Raw genomic sequence first — 19454 nt, forward strand, 5'->3', positions numbered from 1 at the left:
CACCATGTAGGTAGTACTCCTTAGAACAATAAACCCTAAGAGACAGTATATGCCCAGAGATAGAGTTCAGAAAACAAAAATGGATAGGAAAGAAGGATAAGGGGAAATGGTAACCACAGAGAAGAAGTGGCAAGAATGCTGTCACATTGTGAGGATGGCAGTCAATGTCACAAAACAAAATACATATGAACTGTTGAATGGAAAACCAATTTGCTCTGTAAACTTTCACCTAAATAACAATAAAAAGTTAAAAATAAATAAATCAGAATTTCTGGGAGTGAGAGCAATATTTTTTAAGTTCCCCAGGTGATACCAATGGACAGACAAAATTAAGAACTGCCTTAATCTAAGTTCAGAAATTAATATTAACTAAAATGGTGCTTCTGTTATGAGGGCTGGTTAGGTCTACTTTCAATTCATTCCTACTTTAGGGAAGTTTACCATGGCTTCCTCCACTTTTGGCAGGTTCTGAATTTCATTTTTTTTAAATTGAAATTCAATTTTTGTACCTATAGCCCTGTAAGGTTGGAAAACACCCACAGCTTATCAGCTATGTCTTTAAGAATTGGCAAAAGTCTTAAAAGCCAAAGGTCTCCCAAATGTTAGTTTCAAGTCCCTGAATTTACATCTCCTTCAGAAATTCTTCACCACACTGTTAGTTCTCTGATGCCTTCAAGCAGATATTTTTATATACTGTTCGGTTTTTCTTCCTGTCCAAAAATGCCTAGTTTACCATTTTATTACTGGAGGTTTAAGTGGGGAACTTAGTGTTATATAGGTGAATTTTGCTTGGAGGTAGAAAGATTGGAAAGGAGGAAGATAGAAGGATAGATATAGTGAGAGGAAGAGGGCTAGGGGAAGAAATAGCACAAAAACTCTGGTAGCAAAATAGTTAAATGGTGCTCAGCTGCTATCTGAAAAGTAAGTGGTTCTGAACCATCATCCAGTGGTTCTATGGGACAAAGAAAGACCTGGTGATCTGCTCTCATAAAGATTACAGCATAGGGAAAAAAAAAAAACATGTTGCTGTTAGGTGCCATTGAGTTGGTTCCGACTCATAGAGACCTAACGTACAACAGAGCAAAACACTGCCTGGTCCTGTGCCATCCTCACAATTGTTGCTATGCTTGGGATCATTTTTGCAGCCACTGTGTCAATCTATCTCACTGAGGGTCTTCCTCTTTTTTGATGACCCTCTGCTTTACCAAGCATGATTAGCTTGGTAAACATGACCAAAGTATGAAAGATGAAGTGTCACTATCCTTGCTTCTAATGAGCATTCTGGCTATATTTCTTCCAAGACGGATTTGTTTGTTCTTCTGGTGGTACACGGTATATTCAATATTCTTTACCAACACCATAGTTAAAATGTTCCAATTCTTCTGCGGTCTTCTTTATTCACTATCCAGCTTTCACGTGCATTTGAGGCTATTGAAATATCATAGTTTGGGTCAAGCACACCTTAAGTCTTCAAAGTGACATCTTTATTTTTTTTAACACTTTATAATAGCAGCAGATTTGCCCAATGCAATATGTCGTTTCACTTCTTGACTGCTGCTTCCATGGACGTTAATTGTGGATACAAGGAAAATGGAATCCTTGACAACTTCAATCTTTTCTCTGTATATCATGATGTTGTTTATGGGTCCCTGTGGTAGTTAAGGTTGTTGCCTACTTGGCTGGACCTGGTTGAGTGGCTGGGCAGCTGGAAGTGGTTATTTTCTGTGATGAGATTGGCAATCAACTCCATGGTGGAATATACTAGAGTAGCTGAGTAGCTGCTTTAGGGATGTGGTCTGCTTCCCATATGTAAGAAGCTTTGGGATTGGTCTCTAGCCTTTTGGCACACTTGAACCCTGCATGTAGCCAAGTCGCTGTTCAATAGCCTGCCATGTCCTACAGATCTTAGGACTTCTTCTGGACTTGAATTAATGGCCTGCCATGTTATGTGGTAACATTGGGACTGTGCAATTTAACTTGTCAACCTTGGGTTTGTCAGCCTCAGCAGCCACCAGGTATCTGAGTGAAGAAAAGCCTCCAGCTTCAGGGACCTGGGAGCAGGAGGCAGAGCTGAAGCCCAAGGTTGAGGGGCTTTCACCCAGCCCCTAGTGCCTGGCATTTTGAACTCGGACTTAAAGTAAGAGAATAAACTTCTATTTGTTAAAGCCATCCCATTTGTGGTATATTCTGTTAGAGAAGCACAGAGATAACCAATATAGTCCAGTTGTGAGGATTCTTGTCTTCTTTACATTTAGGTGTAATCCATACTGAAGGCAGTAGTCTTTGATCTTCATCAGTAAATGCTTCAAGTCATCTTTGCTTTCAGCAAGCAAAGTTGTGTCATCTGCATATCACAGGTTGTTAATGAGTCTTCCTCCAATCCTGATGCAGCATATTTCTTTATATAGTCTAGCTTCTCAGATTATTTGCTTAGCATACAGATTGAATAAGTATTGTGAAAGGATGCAACCTGAACACACACCTTTCCTGATTTTAAATCATGCAGTATCCCCTGGTTCTTTTCGAACGACTACCTCTTTGTCTATGTATAGTTCTACAGAAAGCAGAATTTCTAAAGCAAGCAGAATTGTCTGGAATTTCCCATTCTTTGCAATGTTATCCCTTATTTGTTATGATCCACACAGTCAAATGCCTTTGCATATTCATTAAAGCACAGGTAAACATCTTTCTGGTATTCTCTGCTTTTAGCCAAGATCCTTCTGATATCAGAAATGATATCCCTCATTCCACATCCTTTTCCAAATCTGGCTTGAATTTCTGGCAATTACCTATGTACTGCTGCAACAGCTTTAGAATTACATAATGCAAGTTTACTTGCATGTAATATTAATGACATTGTTTGATAATTTTCATATTCTGTTGGATCATCTTTCTTTGGAATGTGCACAAATATGGATATCTTCTGGTAAGCTGGCGAAGTACCTGTCTTCAAAATTTCTTGGAACAGATGAGTGAAACAACAAAACAAAATCCCTCTGGGGCAGTTCTGTTACATGGAATCACTATGAGCTGAATTTGACTCTACAGCACCTAACCATAATATATATATGAAAGATGTTGACATAGTGGATATTTGTTATGATTTGTGGCTTTCTGATCTTTTGAAAAGCCACCTTATGTTTATAGGATTTTTCCACATTAACAGTCCTGCCTGACCTTGTAAGACTCTAGAACATAGTTTTCCAGCTTCCTTTAGAGTAATGCACATGCACATGACTTAAACTTTGCCAATAAGACTGCCCATTCTGGTTTTGGACTTGAGAAGTATCTAGAAGGCAGGCATATTTGGTAAGAATGGTAATGAAGTATGTTTTTGTTGGTTTTACTTTAGAGGAGCAGTAATGATGAAGCTTTAGACTCTGGACCTCTTTCTTTGGTGTGAGCTCTAATGAGTACACAGAATATCAGTGGTTGTTTTAGTCCAGGTCCTTTGAGAAGATGCTTATTCAGGACTAAATGTGCGAGGATTCTTTTAAAGGAAATGCCCTTGAGAATGAGCTAGTGAAGGGGACAGAATAGGCTAGGCTATACGATGCAAGTCTGACCCTGAGGACAGAAGGAAAGTTGCACAGAAGTGTTCTAGACTGTCAAGCAGTCTAAGAAAGCTTTTGCAAAGTCATTCAAGTAGTGCTTGAGCTAAAGTTGGCTGTTAACCAAGTTCCCCATCTTACAGATACCAGTCTATTGTAGTATCCTTACTGCAGTCACTGGCTAGGGGCCACCCACCTGCTGGGAGTGACCTTGTTTAAATTCAGAGAAGGATTTCCAAGTCCAGCAGCTTTGCTCTGTTGGATGTTTATACAATCTCTGCAAAGGTTTTGGAAAAATAATTTAAAATAGTCTCTAAATGTTATGGTGGAACAATAGTTGCATAGAAGATAACTCACTAGTAAGGTATACCTCAAAATCATTTCCTTGTACCTCACCTAATAGGAGCTCTGGTAGCATAGTGCCTAAGGCACTTGACTGTTAACCAAGAGGCTGGCGGTTCAAACCCACAAGCCACTCCTTGGAAGGAAGGTTGGGCAATCTATTTCTGTAGTGATTCCATCTCGGAAACCCAAGGAGGGGTCGTTATGAGTTGGGTCTGACTCTCAAATCCACAAGCCACTCCTTGGAAGGAAGGTTGGGCAATCTACTTCTGTAGAGATTCCATCTCGGAAACCCAAGGATGGGTCGTTATGAGTTGGGTCTGACTCTAAGGCACGTAACAACAACAACATAGCCTTCAATGGGGCAGGTGATGGTAAAGGGAGGTAGGCATCAAAGACCTCTGACTCACTGCTTTCTGCTTTGAACAATGCAGAGTGGGAGAGGTTTTCTTTTTATGTCCAGCCTACTATTTTACCCTAGATAAGGTGACTGATGCCTTGGTATACTTACTCTGTTTTGTTTCTTACCTCCCCCTCCACATCCTCCCATTCCTAAGCCCTTGCTTTATTGATCTCTATCTCCACTGTTTCCTCCAGGTATCCTCTACTTGTTTACTTCTGATATCAATGAGTTGTCACATTTCACAAAACTGACTTAGCATTTAAAGATTTCTCTTAGCTGAGAATGCCATTAAATCAAAGGTATTAAAAGTGTAAACGTATCTAATGTGTAGAATACTACTATGGCTGGAAAATAAAGAATAAATAACTGGTATTGAGTTAAAATGATTTCAGAGATTATGTAGACTAGAGGTCTTCAAACTGTTGCACAAAGTCACAGATAATTTCAAGACAATCAATTTCCAGACTTTCAAATGCCATGTCTGAACTTATCTCCTTGACTATGCACCTATGGTGGAAGGACATATTGATTTTCCTTTGCACTTCTCATTTCATAACTAGGTCTCCAACTTTATAGAAGAAAAGCATACCCTTTGAGTCATCCTGAATTTTACCATTATCTACCACTTGCAGGTGTAATAGCCTCTGGGAAACATAAAGGGATAATTTAAAATGCTATCAGTAAAATTTTCCTTTAATCAAAGTCTAATAACCAATCTTATGCATCTCTTTAAAATCTACATTTTCAACAGTGTTTTACTTTTTGTTCTATAGTTTTTTAATCAAACCTTAAAACCTATTCCTGGTGTTCTGATCAACTTCGTAATAATTAAAGGATAATTTAATTCAAAAGAAAAATTTTAAACTCTGATCCAAGAAAAAAAATCTTAAAAATTAAGATAAAATATTAATATACATATTTTATTGCAGAAAATGATAAAATAAAATCATAAATATAAATTACATTACAATAAAATCCAGTGGGTGACAAAGTGAAAATAAAGTTTCAAGCAGAAATAGAGTGATATAAAATGTGTGACTGATTTTAAAGTGGAACATGCTAAGTATTTTAAAAATACAAGATAGTAGGTATCAAAGAGCTACTATGGTAGTTACATTAATTGGATACTTTTAAATGAGGTATTTTTTTAAATTTCATTAAAAATGTCAATATTTATACTATGCCAGGAATTACATTCTTTATAATTTCTTGAACTTATGATAATAAATAGGAGCTCTGGTAGCATAGTACCTAAGGCACTTGACTGCTAACCAGTATCCCTAGCGATACTGCCTCAGAAACCCAAGGAGGGGGTCACTATGAGTTGGGTCCGACTTGACGGCACATAACAACAACAACAACAACATGATAATAAATCACAATTATCTCAAAAAGGGAGTATTCTACAGATTGGGAGAAAATTTTCAAGAACCATATATCTAATATGGGTCTAATACCCAAAATATATAAAAGTCATCTACCATTTAACTTTGACAAGACAAACAACCCAATCAAAAAATGGGCAAAGGACTTGAACAGACTTTTCATCAAAGAGGATATTCAAATGGCCGAAAAGCACATGACAAGATGTGCAATGTCATTAGCCACTAAACCAAAAAAAAAAAAAAAAAAAAAAATCCAAACCCACTGCTACCAAGTCAATTCTGACTCATAGTGACCCCTGCTGGGTTTCCAAGATGAGAAATTTCTATCCATACCTAAGTAGTCAAACGCCTTAGGTACTATATCACCAGAGCTCTTAGCCACTCTAAAACCATTGAGTCAATTCTGACTCATAGTGACCCTCACTGGGTTTCCAAGGCAGTAAATCTTTACCGAATAGTGACCCCCATTGGGTTTCCAAGGTAGTAAATCTTTATAGAAGTAGATTGCTCAGTCTTCCTTCTGCAGAGTGGCTGGTGGGTTTGAACAACCAGCCTTCTAGTAAGAAGTCAAATGCCTTAGGCACTGTACCACCAGCGCTCCTTCCTTAGAAACTGGTTGTTGTTGTTATGTGCCGTCGAGTCAGACCCAACACATAGTGACCCCTCCTTGGGTTGCCGAGGCAGTACCACTACGGAAGTAGATTGCCCAACCTTCCTTCCGAGGAATGGCTGGTGGATTTGAATTGCCAGCCTTCTGGTTAGCAGTCAAGTGCCTTAGCCACTATGCTACCGGAGCTCCTTCCTTAGCAACTAGAAAGATGCAAATCAAAACTATGAGATACCACTTCACTCCTATTAGAATGGCAATGATCAAAAACAAACTACATGTGTTGGCAAGGTTGTGGAGAAACTGGAAACCTTATCCATTGCTGATGGGAATGTAAAATGGTACAGACACTGTGGAAAAGAGTCTGCTTGTTTCTCAAATATTTGAATGGAGAATTACCATAGAACCCAGCAATCCCAATCCAACATACCAGAAGTGAAGACAGGATGGAAACAGAAATTTATACACTAATGTTCACTGGCGCTTTTCACAATAGCCAAAAGGTGGAATCAACTGAAATGTATACAAAAGATAGTGGATAAACAAAATGTGGCATATACACACAGTGCAATATTACTCAGCCATAAAGAAAATTGAAGTTTTGATGTTTGCCACTGAATTGGTGAACCTTGAAACCATCCTGCTGAGTGAAGTCAGTCAGTTGCAAAAGGACAAATACTGTATGATCTCACTTATATGAAATAAATATATAGAAACTAAAGATCATTAGTAGTTACTAGGGGTGGGAATAGGAGCTCTGGTAGTATAGTGCCTAAGGCATTTGACTGCTAACCAGAAGGCTGGCAGTTCAAATCCACCAGCCACTTCTCGGGAGGAAGGTTGGGCAATCTACTTCTGTAGTGATACTGCCTCGGAAACCCAAGGAGGGGTCGCTATGAGTCGGGGCTGACTCAGCGGCATGTAACAACAACAGGGGTAGGAAAGAAGAGAAATGGGAGTTTTTGTATAGGGAGCACTGAGTTTCCATTAATAGTAGAATGATTTGGGAAATGATAGTAAGAATGGTTGCACAACTTGTAGAATGTAACCAATGTCACTGAATTGTATATATACAAACCATTAAGACGATGTATTTTCACCACTATAAAATTTTAAAAAGAGAAAAAAATACAAGGGGGTACATGATTTTCTAAAACATTTTTTTAGATATATAAATAAACAAAAATTGAAGAACACTTATAGGAGTCTAGTAAGTCTGCCACATTGGTCTCATAATGAATAGCTCACTCACCATTCATTGGGTGATAAATCTGGCTGGGGAGAAAAGCATAGTGTGGTGTAAAATATTTTGGACAGACTATGAAAATAGAAATCTAGCTTTTTCACTACTAGTTTTGTAACCTATGGCAACCAGTTCACCTGTCTAGCTTTGTAAAATATGTAAAATAAAGTGTTTGGACTATGATTCTTTCAAAACTGGGAGCCATTCCACTCTGTCAATATAAGCTCTGTGAAAGGATGCACTCAGAGAGTTTGCCATTCTCTTTTCCTTCTTGTTAAAATAATTTGAAGTTCTTTCCTATTGTTGTTGTTGTTATGTGCCGTCGAGTCAAACCCGACTCATAGCGACCCCTCCTTGGATTTCTGAGGCAGTATCACTACGGAAGTAGGATTGCCCAACCTTCCTTCCGAGGAGTGGCTGATGGGTTTGAACCACCAGCCATCTGGTTAGCAGGCAAGTGTCTTAGCCACTATGCTACCAGAGCTCCCGTTCCTTCCTATAGGTAACATATATACACCGTTGGGAATAGAAAGAAAACCATTAACTTTTTTTTTCCTTTTGTCCTCCACTAAAGGGAGCTCTGGTAGCATACTGGCTAAGATACTTGCCTGCTAACCAGACAGCTGGCGGTTCAAACCCAGCAGCCACTCCTCGGAAGGAAGGTTGGGCAATCCTACTTCCGTAGTGATACTGCCTCGGAAACCCAAGGAGGGGTCGCTATGAGTCGGGTTTGACTCGACGGCACATAACAACAACAACAAAGAGAAAATGCTCCTCTAACACTATGGAATGAATAATCAAGCAATTAGTTGAAACCCTTGCACAGTCATTAATTTTGAGACATCATGGAGGATCTCATAAATCCTGAAGATTGTTAACTGCATATATACGGCTTCCATTTACACTAAGCATTCTTAATCTGGGATCTGTAGACAGGATTCAAGGAGTCCAAAAAGTTAAGTAGGAAAAAGATACATTTTTACTTTTATTAACCTCTTAATTAAATTAAAGGTCCGCTTTGGTACTTCCTTTGAGTGGCACAAATGGTATTTCGTTTGAGCAACACAAATGGTTTGCTCTCAGTTACTAACCAAAAGATTGGCAGTTCAAATCCACCCAGCTGTTTGAGGAAGAAAGGCCTGGCAATCTACTCAAATTCAGTCAGCTGCTCTGTGGAAGGAAACCCTGGCAATATACTTCTGTAAAAGTAAATTTAAAGGGGGAAAAAAAACCAATTGCTAGAGTTGAGTCTCACTCATGACAACCCCATGTGTTTCAAAGTAGAAATGCTCTACATCGGGTTTTCAGTGACTGTGATCTATTAGGACATACATCACCAGGCCTTTCTTCCTAGGTACCTCTGGGTACATTTGAACTGCCAACTGAAAGTTAGTAGGCCAGGGTTTAAGGGGTGTGCGCCATCCAGGAATTCTTTCCATAAATTTATTGGCACTGAAAAACCTTATAAGCATAGATCTACTCTGAAACACATGTGAAATTGCTGAGTAGGAAGGAATGACTCCTATACAAAGGGTTTGGTTTCTAATTTACCATTTCCTTCAATTATAGATATAGGCAATAACCAGTGTATTATTAGTTGTTGTTGTTACTTTGTCCCCAAGAGAAATCAGTTTCTTATCCTTTGACAGTTGCAGATATCTCAAAACATTATTTACGTTCTTTACTACTTTAAAACTATGGTCATGTATTAGACTTATCACCAGCCTTTTTTTATTTAATGCAAAAAGTACACATATAACTGTGTATGCACACTATTGCTATATAAAAAAGTGGGCTTTAATGTTTTGATAAATAATTCAACATAATTTTACTTCCTTTGTAGTGTTGTTATGTGTCATCAAGTCATCTACGACTCACAGAGACCTTATGTACAACAGAACAAAACTGCCTGGTCCTGTGCCAGCCTCATGATCCTTACTATACCTGAGCCCATTGCTGCAGCCACCATGTCAATCCATCTTGTTGAGGGTCTTCCTCTTTTTCACTGACCCTCCACTTTACCAAGCATGACATCCTTCTCCAGAGAATGGTCCCTTCTGACAATATGACCAAAGTAGGTGAGATGAAGTCTGACCGTCCTCGCTTCCAAGGAGCATTCCGGCTGCACTTCCTCCAGGACAGTTTTGTTAGTTCTTTCAGCAGTCCACGGTACTTTCAGCATTCATTGCCAACACCACAACTCAAAAGCATCAACTCTTCTTCAGTCTTCCTTATTCATTGTCCAGCTTTTAAAGCACTACATATATTAATCTTATGCATTTAAAAACTGCACTGAGAAGGGGTTGGTCCAAAAAAATACCAAACCTGTTGCCCTGGAGTCAACTCATAGTGACCTTATAGGACATACTATAACAGCCCCATAGATTTCCAAAGCTGTAAATCTTTAGGGAAGCAGACTGCCTCATCTTTCTCCAATTACTGACCTTTTGGTTAGCAGCCAAATGCTTTAACCACTGCACCACCAGAGCTTCTCTGAAAGGGTCAATCCAACTCAAAAACCAAACTCACTGCCATCTAGTAGATTCCAACTCATAGCCACCCCCATTGGGTTTCCAAGGCTGTAAATCTTTCCCAAAGTAGAGTCCCCTATCTTCCACCCCTGGAGCAGCTAGTGGGTTTGAACCGCTGAGCTTCTGGTTAAGCAACCAAATGACTTACTGCATCACCAGAGCTCCATTAGGAGAGGGTCAGTAGGCCTCACCAAATTGCCAAAGGGAGCTCTGGCAGATAAAAAAGGCTAAGAACCTCAGCATGAACCCAGATATAAAGATCACTAAAGGAGCTCTGGTAGCACAGTGGCTAAGACACTTGCCTGCTAACCAGATGGCTGGCGGTTCAAACCCACCAGCCACTACTCGGAAGGAAGGTTGGGCAATCCTACTTCCGTAGTGATACTGCCTCGGAAACCCAAGGAGGGGTCGCTGTGAGTCAGGTTTGACTCCACGGCACATAACAACAACAACAACAAAGGACCTTTAGTACACCATAAAGTACTTGGTGGCTGTCATTGTGAGAATTATGGCCTGATAGTCGCCTTTATAATTTTTGGGTCTGAAATGGCGTTAGTAGGTAGTCTTAAGGAGCAATCAGTTGCAATTTAAACTTAAAAAAAAAAAAGCTTTTCAGAAATCGCGGAAGCAAAGGAGACAGGTGGAACCCAAGGAGACAGGTGGAACCCATTACACTCCAGTTACCGTTACTGGCTACAAAGCCCACCGAATGCCAAACAACCCACTTCCTGGTGATTGACACTACTGCCTATACCCACCCTACGTTTAAAGAGGGCACAGAACAAGCAGTGAGAGAACAAAATCTACATGACTGAGCCAGAGAAAACTAAAAAAATTATGTCCGGGGATTTCGCCAACATCCGAAGATTTGTAGGGCTTAAATGTGTGTAGCTATTGCTCCCGGATTGCACCGAAAAGTTTAGCCTCCAACTTCAAGTTTGGAAAACATCGCTTTTCTTCGCTCAGGGGTTCCCGCTACATCTGGCTGGCGGTCCGTTTCCTTCTCAGTTTCTCGGGAAGTGTTTCGGCACAGAATACAAGGCTTCTTTGCTTGGAGGTCGGCTCTTCCTAGAACCCAAAGTCTGTGTCTCTTTAAGACCCCTGGTTCGAGAACCGAACCTTCAAGTAATTAGTTTAGACTCCGCCTCTTTCACTGCAGCCCGGACCACACTTCGAACTAGCGCCTGAGATCGGCGCCGTTGGTGAACGTAGCATTGCGTAATTGGCTTGTAGACCTGGCTTCCTTCCTTTCATTGGTTATCGCTCGCGACCCCGCCTGAAGAAACAGGATTGGCGAAAGGCGCAGCCAGCCCCGCCCCTCGCCCCCGCCTCCAGTTTCGCGGCCGCCAGGGTGTCCTCGCGCTGCTCTTCCGCGCGCAGCCTGGCAGTTTGCCTCTTCCTCGTCCTCCAGCCTGCGTCTATGGCTACCGCCGCCACCGAAGAGCCTTTCCCTTTTCACGGTCTCCTGCCGAAAAAAGAGACCGGAGCCGCCTCCTTCCTCTGTCGCTACCCGGAGTATGATGGGCGGGGGGTGCTCATTGCCGTCCTGGACACTGGGGTCGACCCTGGAGCCCCGGGTATGCAGGTGAGGCAGCCCTCAAGGGCCTGGGACGCGGGGGCGCTGGCGATCAGGGACACGGGAGGCGACGCAGCCTCCAAGAAGGCCGAAGCCCGGCTGTGCGGCCGAGCTGAACCTGAGGTCGGCAGCGCAGAGAACCCGGCACCGGGAGGAGTCTAAAGCAAGAGTTGAGCGCACGCCGGAACGCCGGAGGGACCCAAAGGCGCCCCGGGCGCGGGATGGGCCAGAGGCTCGGAGCTCGGGAGCCTGGGCTGGGCCGTGTTCCTGGTCCAGACAAAAGCAACGCGCCTGGCGCGGCTGGTTTGGGGACCCTGGATCCGCCTTCGCCTCAGGGAAACCCCTTTCTTAGGCATTACCAGTTCGGAGACCTCGGGGCTCCTTCCCATACCATGAGACTTCTTCTACCGGTTCCTCATGAGCTAGGGGCCAGTCCTTACCTGCTATTTCCAAATTAGAATTTTAAAATTGTTTTTTAGATGAGGAGAGCAAATGACATACAAGAACTTAATTTTAATTGCTGTGGTTCGAAAGACTCGGTTTGGGGAATAATTGTCTTTAAGCATGAAGGCCGGGTCTCTAGAAGATAACTCAGTCAACTTCCGGAATCGTTTCCTCTGGTAGTTTTATGTATTCTATTTTTAAATGATCTTCTGCAGTGTATGTGTTTAGGGTCATTGAATCTTGTTGCTTAGTCTTCGCTTTACATAAGGAAAATAGAATTTCGCTTTTGTTTTTATTGAACTTTTCAGGCTTTATTAACTTCAGAAGACACAGCAACATACTTTTATTGCGGTTTTTTAAAATTATCACTTACTTTTGTCCTAGGCAACTTTGAAATCTTTAGATCAAGATACCATAGCGAACGGTAATTTTTAAAAATAATGTCTCCTGGCTAAAAGCATTCTGCTTAAATAAAGTCTTTGAAGTTTGACTTTTGTAAACTTAGCCTTTTACTGAAATTTGTTAATGAACAAAATGTTACCGTTGTTCAAGGTTCATCTCCCAAAAGTTTTCCCTGACTAATCCTGCTGTATATTGATCTCTTCCTTGTGTATCAGTCCTTCCTCTGTATCTCTCACATCATTTTCTACACTAAACTCTGAAGTTTAACAATGCTCTGCCTCCCCCCCCCCCACTCCTTTCCTTTTTCGGTTCTTTATTGTGATTTCTGATAATTGATGTAGCACATTGGAGGTTCAGAAGTAATTTGGGGAAAAAGGGAAGCTAGTTTGACCTCTATATAGAAATTCTCTAAGAATCTTGCTTCTTCCTATTAATTCTTCAGCAGTACTTTGGACTACAACAAACTTGTGGCTCTCCTGGGCTGCTTTGGTGAATCAGAAGAGTAGGTGATGAATTCCCTCCTGGTAGCTACAGTATGTGTTGTATTAATAACTCTTAAAATTTAAAATAGTGACAGCTATCACCTCATTGAAGCTTTATTACAGAGTAGTAATGGTTTCCATTCTGTTGTGGTGTATGTTTACTTTTTATAGGGATAAGTGGGAGGAGAATAACAGGTAAGTGGTTCACTGATTCCTTTGTCAGTCAATATAATAGGATCTGAAAAGTGTAGAGAAGTTCTGTCTCCAGTAGGAATATTTTATAAAATTTCCCAGACTTGTTAATCAAATTATCTGTTACTCCCTGTAAAGTAACAACAGTTCTCACCCTACAGGGTTGCTCTAAAAATTTATTGTAAGAGAGGATTGGTTACAGTATTATAATTAGATTTGTAAGGGAGGTATAATAAAAGCACTTTTTAAAGTGCTTAATGAAAGTGTTAAATAAAGCTAGTTTTTTAAGCTGTGATATTTAGTAGGAGTTTGTAGGGGGTTCTTAATCCCCGATTATCCAAAAGTTAAATGTATATTTAACTTAGATACTTGTATGTATTGACATAAATACTTGAGCAATAAAATATTGAAATCAAGTGAAAATGTAACTGTTCTAAGAACTGTAACCCTTAGATACTGACCTAAACATGGCCAATTAAAAGCAGTTCAGTAAAGTGGCTTATAAGTAAGTACTGGTGGATTTTAAGATTATTATCTTTATCTTTAACAAATTTATTTTGTACGTTTATGTATATATGTGTAAGATAAGATGAATAAAAAGAGAAGGAATTAAATAGGAAGAGGAGGCTGAAATGGACATTTGGAAAAACACGTGGGGTATGAGTAAAGGACGAGAGGCACAAGTGAAAACTTTGAAGGACACTTTGGGGTGTCTTATTCTTTCTTGGGCCCAGTTGTCTTTTGTGATAGCTGACTGGGCACATTAAAAGTAGCGGGTAGCTGGCATGAGCAAAGTAATAATAACATAAATAATTAAATATTTCCTAAGCAAATATTCAAATACTTTTGAGGTGCCTAAGGTTGGGCAATCCTACTTCCGTAGTGATACTGCCTCGGAAACCCAAGGAGGGGTCGCTATGAGTCGGGGCCGACTCGATGGCAAACAACAACAACCACAACATTGTGTTAGGAGGTCTGGTAGCATAGTGGCTAAAGCACTTGACTGCTAACCAGGGGTTCAAACCCACCAGCCACTCCTCGAAAGGAAGGTTGGGCAGTCCTACTTCAGTAGTGATACTGCCTCGGAAACCCAAGGAGGAAACCCAAGGAGGGGTGGCTATGAGTTCGGGCGGACCCGATGGCACATAACAACAATAACAACATTGTGTTAAATGATGTAGTCAGTCCTGCAAACTGTAATTGTTACAGAGATTGAAAAAGAAGGGGAACAATTGAGAGCTAAATCAATCAGAACTAGATGGGACTTGAACTGGACCTAGAAATATATATGAAATATCCAGCTAGCTTTCCTGCCACCAGTCTTTCTTCTCTTTGCTTCATCTTTCACATTGTAAAAATTATTTTCCATTAAAAAAAGAAGGAAAAAAAAAGAACCTTGTACTATACCCTTGCTTAAATTAAAAGGAATTATGTTTTGGGATCCCAGTTGATTATACATAAAACTTTGAACTTTTTATGTGTAAGGCCTTTATCATTCAACTATAGCCTCCTCCTGCAGCCTCAGTTCTTACCATTTCTTTTATCTCTATCTATGCTGCCCCTACCCTTTACCTTGTGCTTCCATGTTGAACATTTTACTCTCTTCCAGTTGCCCAGATGTTTTGGGTCTTTTTCTAGCATGTGCCTTTGTGTGTGGTATTTAATCTGATTTACAGTCTCCTGTAAAATTCCTACTTAATCCTTCAACACCTCGTTGGGTCTTGACCTCATTACATTGGGGGGTATCAACTAATCTAATTCAGCTTCCCACCATGTATTTATATATATGTGCCGTGTATTGTGCTAGGGCTTGCGGGTTCAAAGATGAATAAGGCCCAGTCCCTGCAACCAAAGGTTTGCTTTTGTGTTTTCCTTTTTGCTCTAATAGCAATTTGTTCAAATCTCCCTAATAGTGTTAAAAATTTCATTTTAGTATCTTTTTTTTACATACCTTGTTCGTGCTTAAGTTAAACATATTTGAAAACATACATCCTAATTCATTTTGTATGAAATGTGTTTGTAATGTTAAATATTTTTTTGAATGGAAAAATGTGGTAGGTGATGTGTGTGTGTACGATATGAACACACACACACATACATATATACACACACATACAAAAACATTTCCTTATGTGGGGAAAAGGCTTAGGGAAAGAGGTTACAAGTAATCCTGTAAACTTATTTCTATTTTTAGATCCACTAAAATATAATAGAGAATGCTAAGTAAATTATCAGTTATATATCTCTGTCTACATAGATAAATACGTGTTGTAGATTACTAATATTGGATACTATGCAATTTATTTTAAGTTCTATTATCTCTTTTTCAGTTAGCCTTCCCCAGTTTCCCCAAGTTGGGCATTGTGTTCTTACGAGCTTTCATGGAGACTATCCTTAACTCTATTATTTGTAGTCTTGTATCACAGTTATCTCTCTACTCATCTGTCTTCCCACCTGGATTGTAATTTTTCTCAAAGCAAAAATTGTCTTATTTATTCATATTAGGACTCAGAATTAATAGCAATTTAGTAGTATTTGTTTATGCAATATCTTCCCTTGCTTATAAGAACATTTTCAATGTTTTCTTCCCCTGGAATTTGAATTAAATATTGATTCATTCAAAGAGGCCTGATGGCACAATGGTTAAGCACGCAGCTGCTATGCAGAATGTTGGTGATTTGAACCTACCCAGTGCTCCATGGGAGAAAGACCTGCTCTGGTAAAGATTACAGCCTAGAAAAGGGGCAGTTTTCCTCAGTCACATGGGGTCACTGTGAATCAAAATCAACTTAACAGCACCTAACAGCAACTACTTACAAATTCACGTAGTTTTGTTGAGACAGTTTGCGTACCCTCCTTTTGTTCTGATCCTTTCTACAAATGCATAGTGAGTGGTTCACTTACCCTCACCAACTCCTGCACCATAATTGTTTTAGTGAAGACACGCAGTCACTTGGATTATTGGTATTTTAGGAATACCAAAAAGTTTGGGAAGTTTCTGTTTTATCCAACCAGCATAGTCCAATAAGGACTTCTCAGTCTCCCATCTCAGTACATGAAGGTTTATTACCTTAACTCTACTCGTAGTAACTATTCTTACTTTCCCTCTCTCCCACATCATACCTCAAAGATGAGGGATAGTTCCAGTGTTAGCAATTCAGTTACCTTTTCTTTACTTCTAAAGTTCTTTTGCAAAATTCTCAGCTATTTGCCCTTAATTTTTTTTTTTTTTTTTTAATAAAAAAATTCTTTTCTTCCTAACCCTGAATCCCCATTTTGTCTTATTATCTCCAGTGGGGTAGTTTCTTTTACCTAATAATAAAGTAAAACATATAATTGCATATATAAGAAATTACTTTATATAAAGAATTTATAGAAATTTTAGCAAGAAATGAATTTAAAAAATTAGTTAAAGTTAGTAATTATTAAAGAGACACAGAGAGAATACTTAAGTCTTTGGAAATACCAGAACCTATTGCCATCAAGTTGATTCTAACTCCCAGTGACTTTATAGGAGACTAAAACTGTCCTGTGGGGGTTTCAAGACTGTCAGTTTTTATGGAAACAGACTGCCTTTTCTTTCTCTGGAGGAGCAGCTAGTATGTTTAGAACTGCTAACTTTTCTGTTAGTAACCAAGCGCTTTAACCACTGCTCTACCAGGGCTTCTTGTGGAAACAGTTGATGGTAAACAAGTCACTGAGTCCATTGGGCTTTTTCTTTTGCACACTGATAATGAGGTTTCTAATTAGAGAACCGTGTCTGATTTGTAACTGATCTCTTAATATTCTGGAGCTCAAGTCACTGGAGTTGTTTGCACATTTGAATGAGAAGATGAAGAAGATAGGTGACTTGTGTTCTTAGTGTGTCTTTCAAATTATGTGTGGATTTGGAAATATATTTTAAAGTAGATTATTTTCTTATTAGTACATGAGCTAGCTAGCTTTAATTTTATAGAGAGGTATTAACTTCCTCTTAATTGTTTCCACTTTTATTTTGGTAGATTTTCTTATATTTTCCTTCATTACTTTTTTATTTTTCAAGATACTTAGCCTCTCCCTTCAAAATCAATATCTGATTTAAATTTTATAATAAAATGTTATCAGAGTTTGGTATGATTTCCACCATGATTTTTTAAAATTATAATTTTGAGGTGTAGAATATTTGTTTGTTACTAAAATAGATAACATAAGACATGAACACCCATTTTAGAAATTACCATACATAAAACACAACAACAACTATTCAAGGAAGGCCTATATGGCCCCCAGAGTATTCTGTGGCAACATGATTAAAGTTTGTGGCCCACTAGCCACCTTATTACTTTTCCTTACACAGAAAAAATTTTTTTTCTTTTGTTTTCTCCGAGTAGTGAATTTCTCTCTCCTTCTTTAGGGTATACCTTAATTACAAAACTTTCAGGATGCTGTAATGACTGAGCAAAGTGTTACTTAGAAAGACTCACAGAAAGGGACATTAAGCTTTATCTTAAAGAAACAGTGGGAATTCCCCAGGTGGAGAAAGGACCTGAAGACTTTGTACTCTTGTCACACTATTGGCATTTTTCACATTCCTGTTTCTTTCTTGAGGGTAACTGGAATCTTTTTTCAGTCTTCTTTTCCCTTTGCAAAGCTCGCTCGGAAAGAGCCCACAAGAACAGTGTGGGCTTTTACTTAAAGCATTTGTAAACAAACTCATAGCCCTCAAGTTGAATCTGACTCCTAGCGACCCCGCTTTGGGTTTCCAAGGTGGTATTTCTACAGAAGTAGATTGCCCAGTCTTCCTTCCAAGGAGTGGCTGGTAGGTTTGACCCACGAGCCTTCTGGTTAGCAGTCAACGCGTTAGGCACTACTTCAGCAGAGCTCCCTTCATATTATGGCTCAAATGGACAGTTCCATGCCTTAGGAAAATTAGTTTTAATGCTAAGTAGTTATTGCCAGATCATTCAGTAATTTAATAAATATTTATCATGTATCTAATAAGGACTGCTGGATATTAGGTGTACATTGGTAAATAAAGAAGACATAGTCCTTGTACTTAGCAGAGCTTGTATTCTAGTAAGGGAAATGAGTACGAAATCATACAGCTATATAACTACATAGTGAATTAAATTCTGTGAAGGCAACATAAGGTACAGTGAGAAAGAACAGACTTAGAATGTTGACCACTTCTTTTAAGTCATCAGGGAGATCTTTCTGAGAGGGGTGACGTTGTAGAAAACTGAAGAGTGACTTGGAATCCCCATGGTTCATCTGAAAGGATAGAGAGTGCTACGCAGGAGGACCCCTGTGCAAAAAAAGTGGTGAGGGAGGAAGAAGTTTGGCATGTTCCAGGAATTGAAAGGTCAGTGTGGTTAAAGTTGGGAGTGACAAGGGTCCTGTCTTATAGAGCTCTTTGAATTTTAGGTGCTATGAATCCATTGAAGGGATTCAAAAAGAAGAATGGCGTAATACAAATTAAGATTATTTTTGGTGGAGGCCAAGAGTGAAAGCTGGGAGATGTGTAAGGAAACGATCAAAGTTATGTAGGCAGGAGGTGATTGTGGCTTGGAAGATTAGGATAGTAGTAGTAGAAATCAAAAGAAGATGGATTTTAATTATATTTTGGAGGAAGAATTAACAGGAAGGACTTCCTGGCAGATTTGATGGAAGGAGTAAGCTAGGGTAAAGAAGCAGAGAGAGACTTTTTTAAGTTTCTGGCTTGAACAGCTGGGTGTGGTGATGCCTGAGTTGTCAAAACTTGGGGAGAAACAGGTTTGAGGGGGCATGTTAAATTGGAACTTCGGATGTTTTATGGTGTTGGTATGGCATACAGTAATGAAATATTACATAATAAAAATATTTCCTGAAGTTTTGGACTTGTCCAGCCCAAAGCGTACCTTCCCCAGGTCTTTGCGCAAATGTTAACCTCCACAGTGAGGCCTTTGTTGTTGTTTCAACCAGCCTAGTTAAAACTGAAAGCCCCATACCATCTGTTTACCTTCCCTACTTAATTTTTCTCCATAGTAATTATGTGAATATTATATGTTTTTACTTATGTATTCATTAGCTGTTTCTTCATTATAATGTGGTATCAGTGAAATTGGGGATTTGGTGTTTTGATCACTGCTGTATCCCGAACACCTAAAACCGTATGTTGTTGTTGTTGTTGTTATGTGCCGTCGAGTCGGCCCCGACTCATAGCGACCCCTCCTTGGGTTTCCGAGGCAGTTATCACTACGGAAGTAGGATTGCCCAACCTTCCTTCCGAGGAGTGGCTGGTGGGTTTGAACCGCCAGCCGTCTGGTTAGCAGGCAAGT

General features: G+C 39.6%; 1 protein-coding gene across 1 annotated transcript in view; it reads left to right on the top strand.

Moving 5' to 3' along the window:
- The first annotated feature begins 11482 nt into the window (after positions 1–11482).
- The window catches only part of TPP2 (tripeptidyl peptidase 2), a 133374-nt gene continuing 125402 nt past the window's right edge, over positions 11483–19454 (top strand). Inside the window, exon 1 of the mRNA XM_042782696.1 lies at positions 11483–11647. Coding sequence (XP_042638630.1) covers positions 11483–11647 — 165 coding nt within the window. The remainder of the gene's footprint in view (positions 11648–19454) is intronic.

Source organism: Orycteropus afer, unplaced genomic scaffold (assembly GCF_000298275.1).
Source record: "Orycteropus afer afer isolate SDZICR_OR568_19922 unplaced genomic scaffold, OryAfe1.0 scaffold00417, whole genome shotgun sequence".
In the NCBI taxonomy this organism is placed as follows: Eukaryota; Metazoa; Chordata; class Mammalia; order Tubulidentata; family Orycteropodidae; genus Orycteropus; species Orycteropus afer.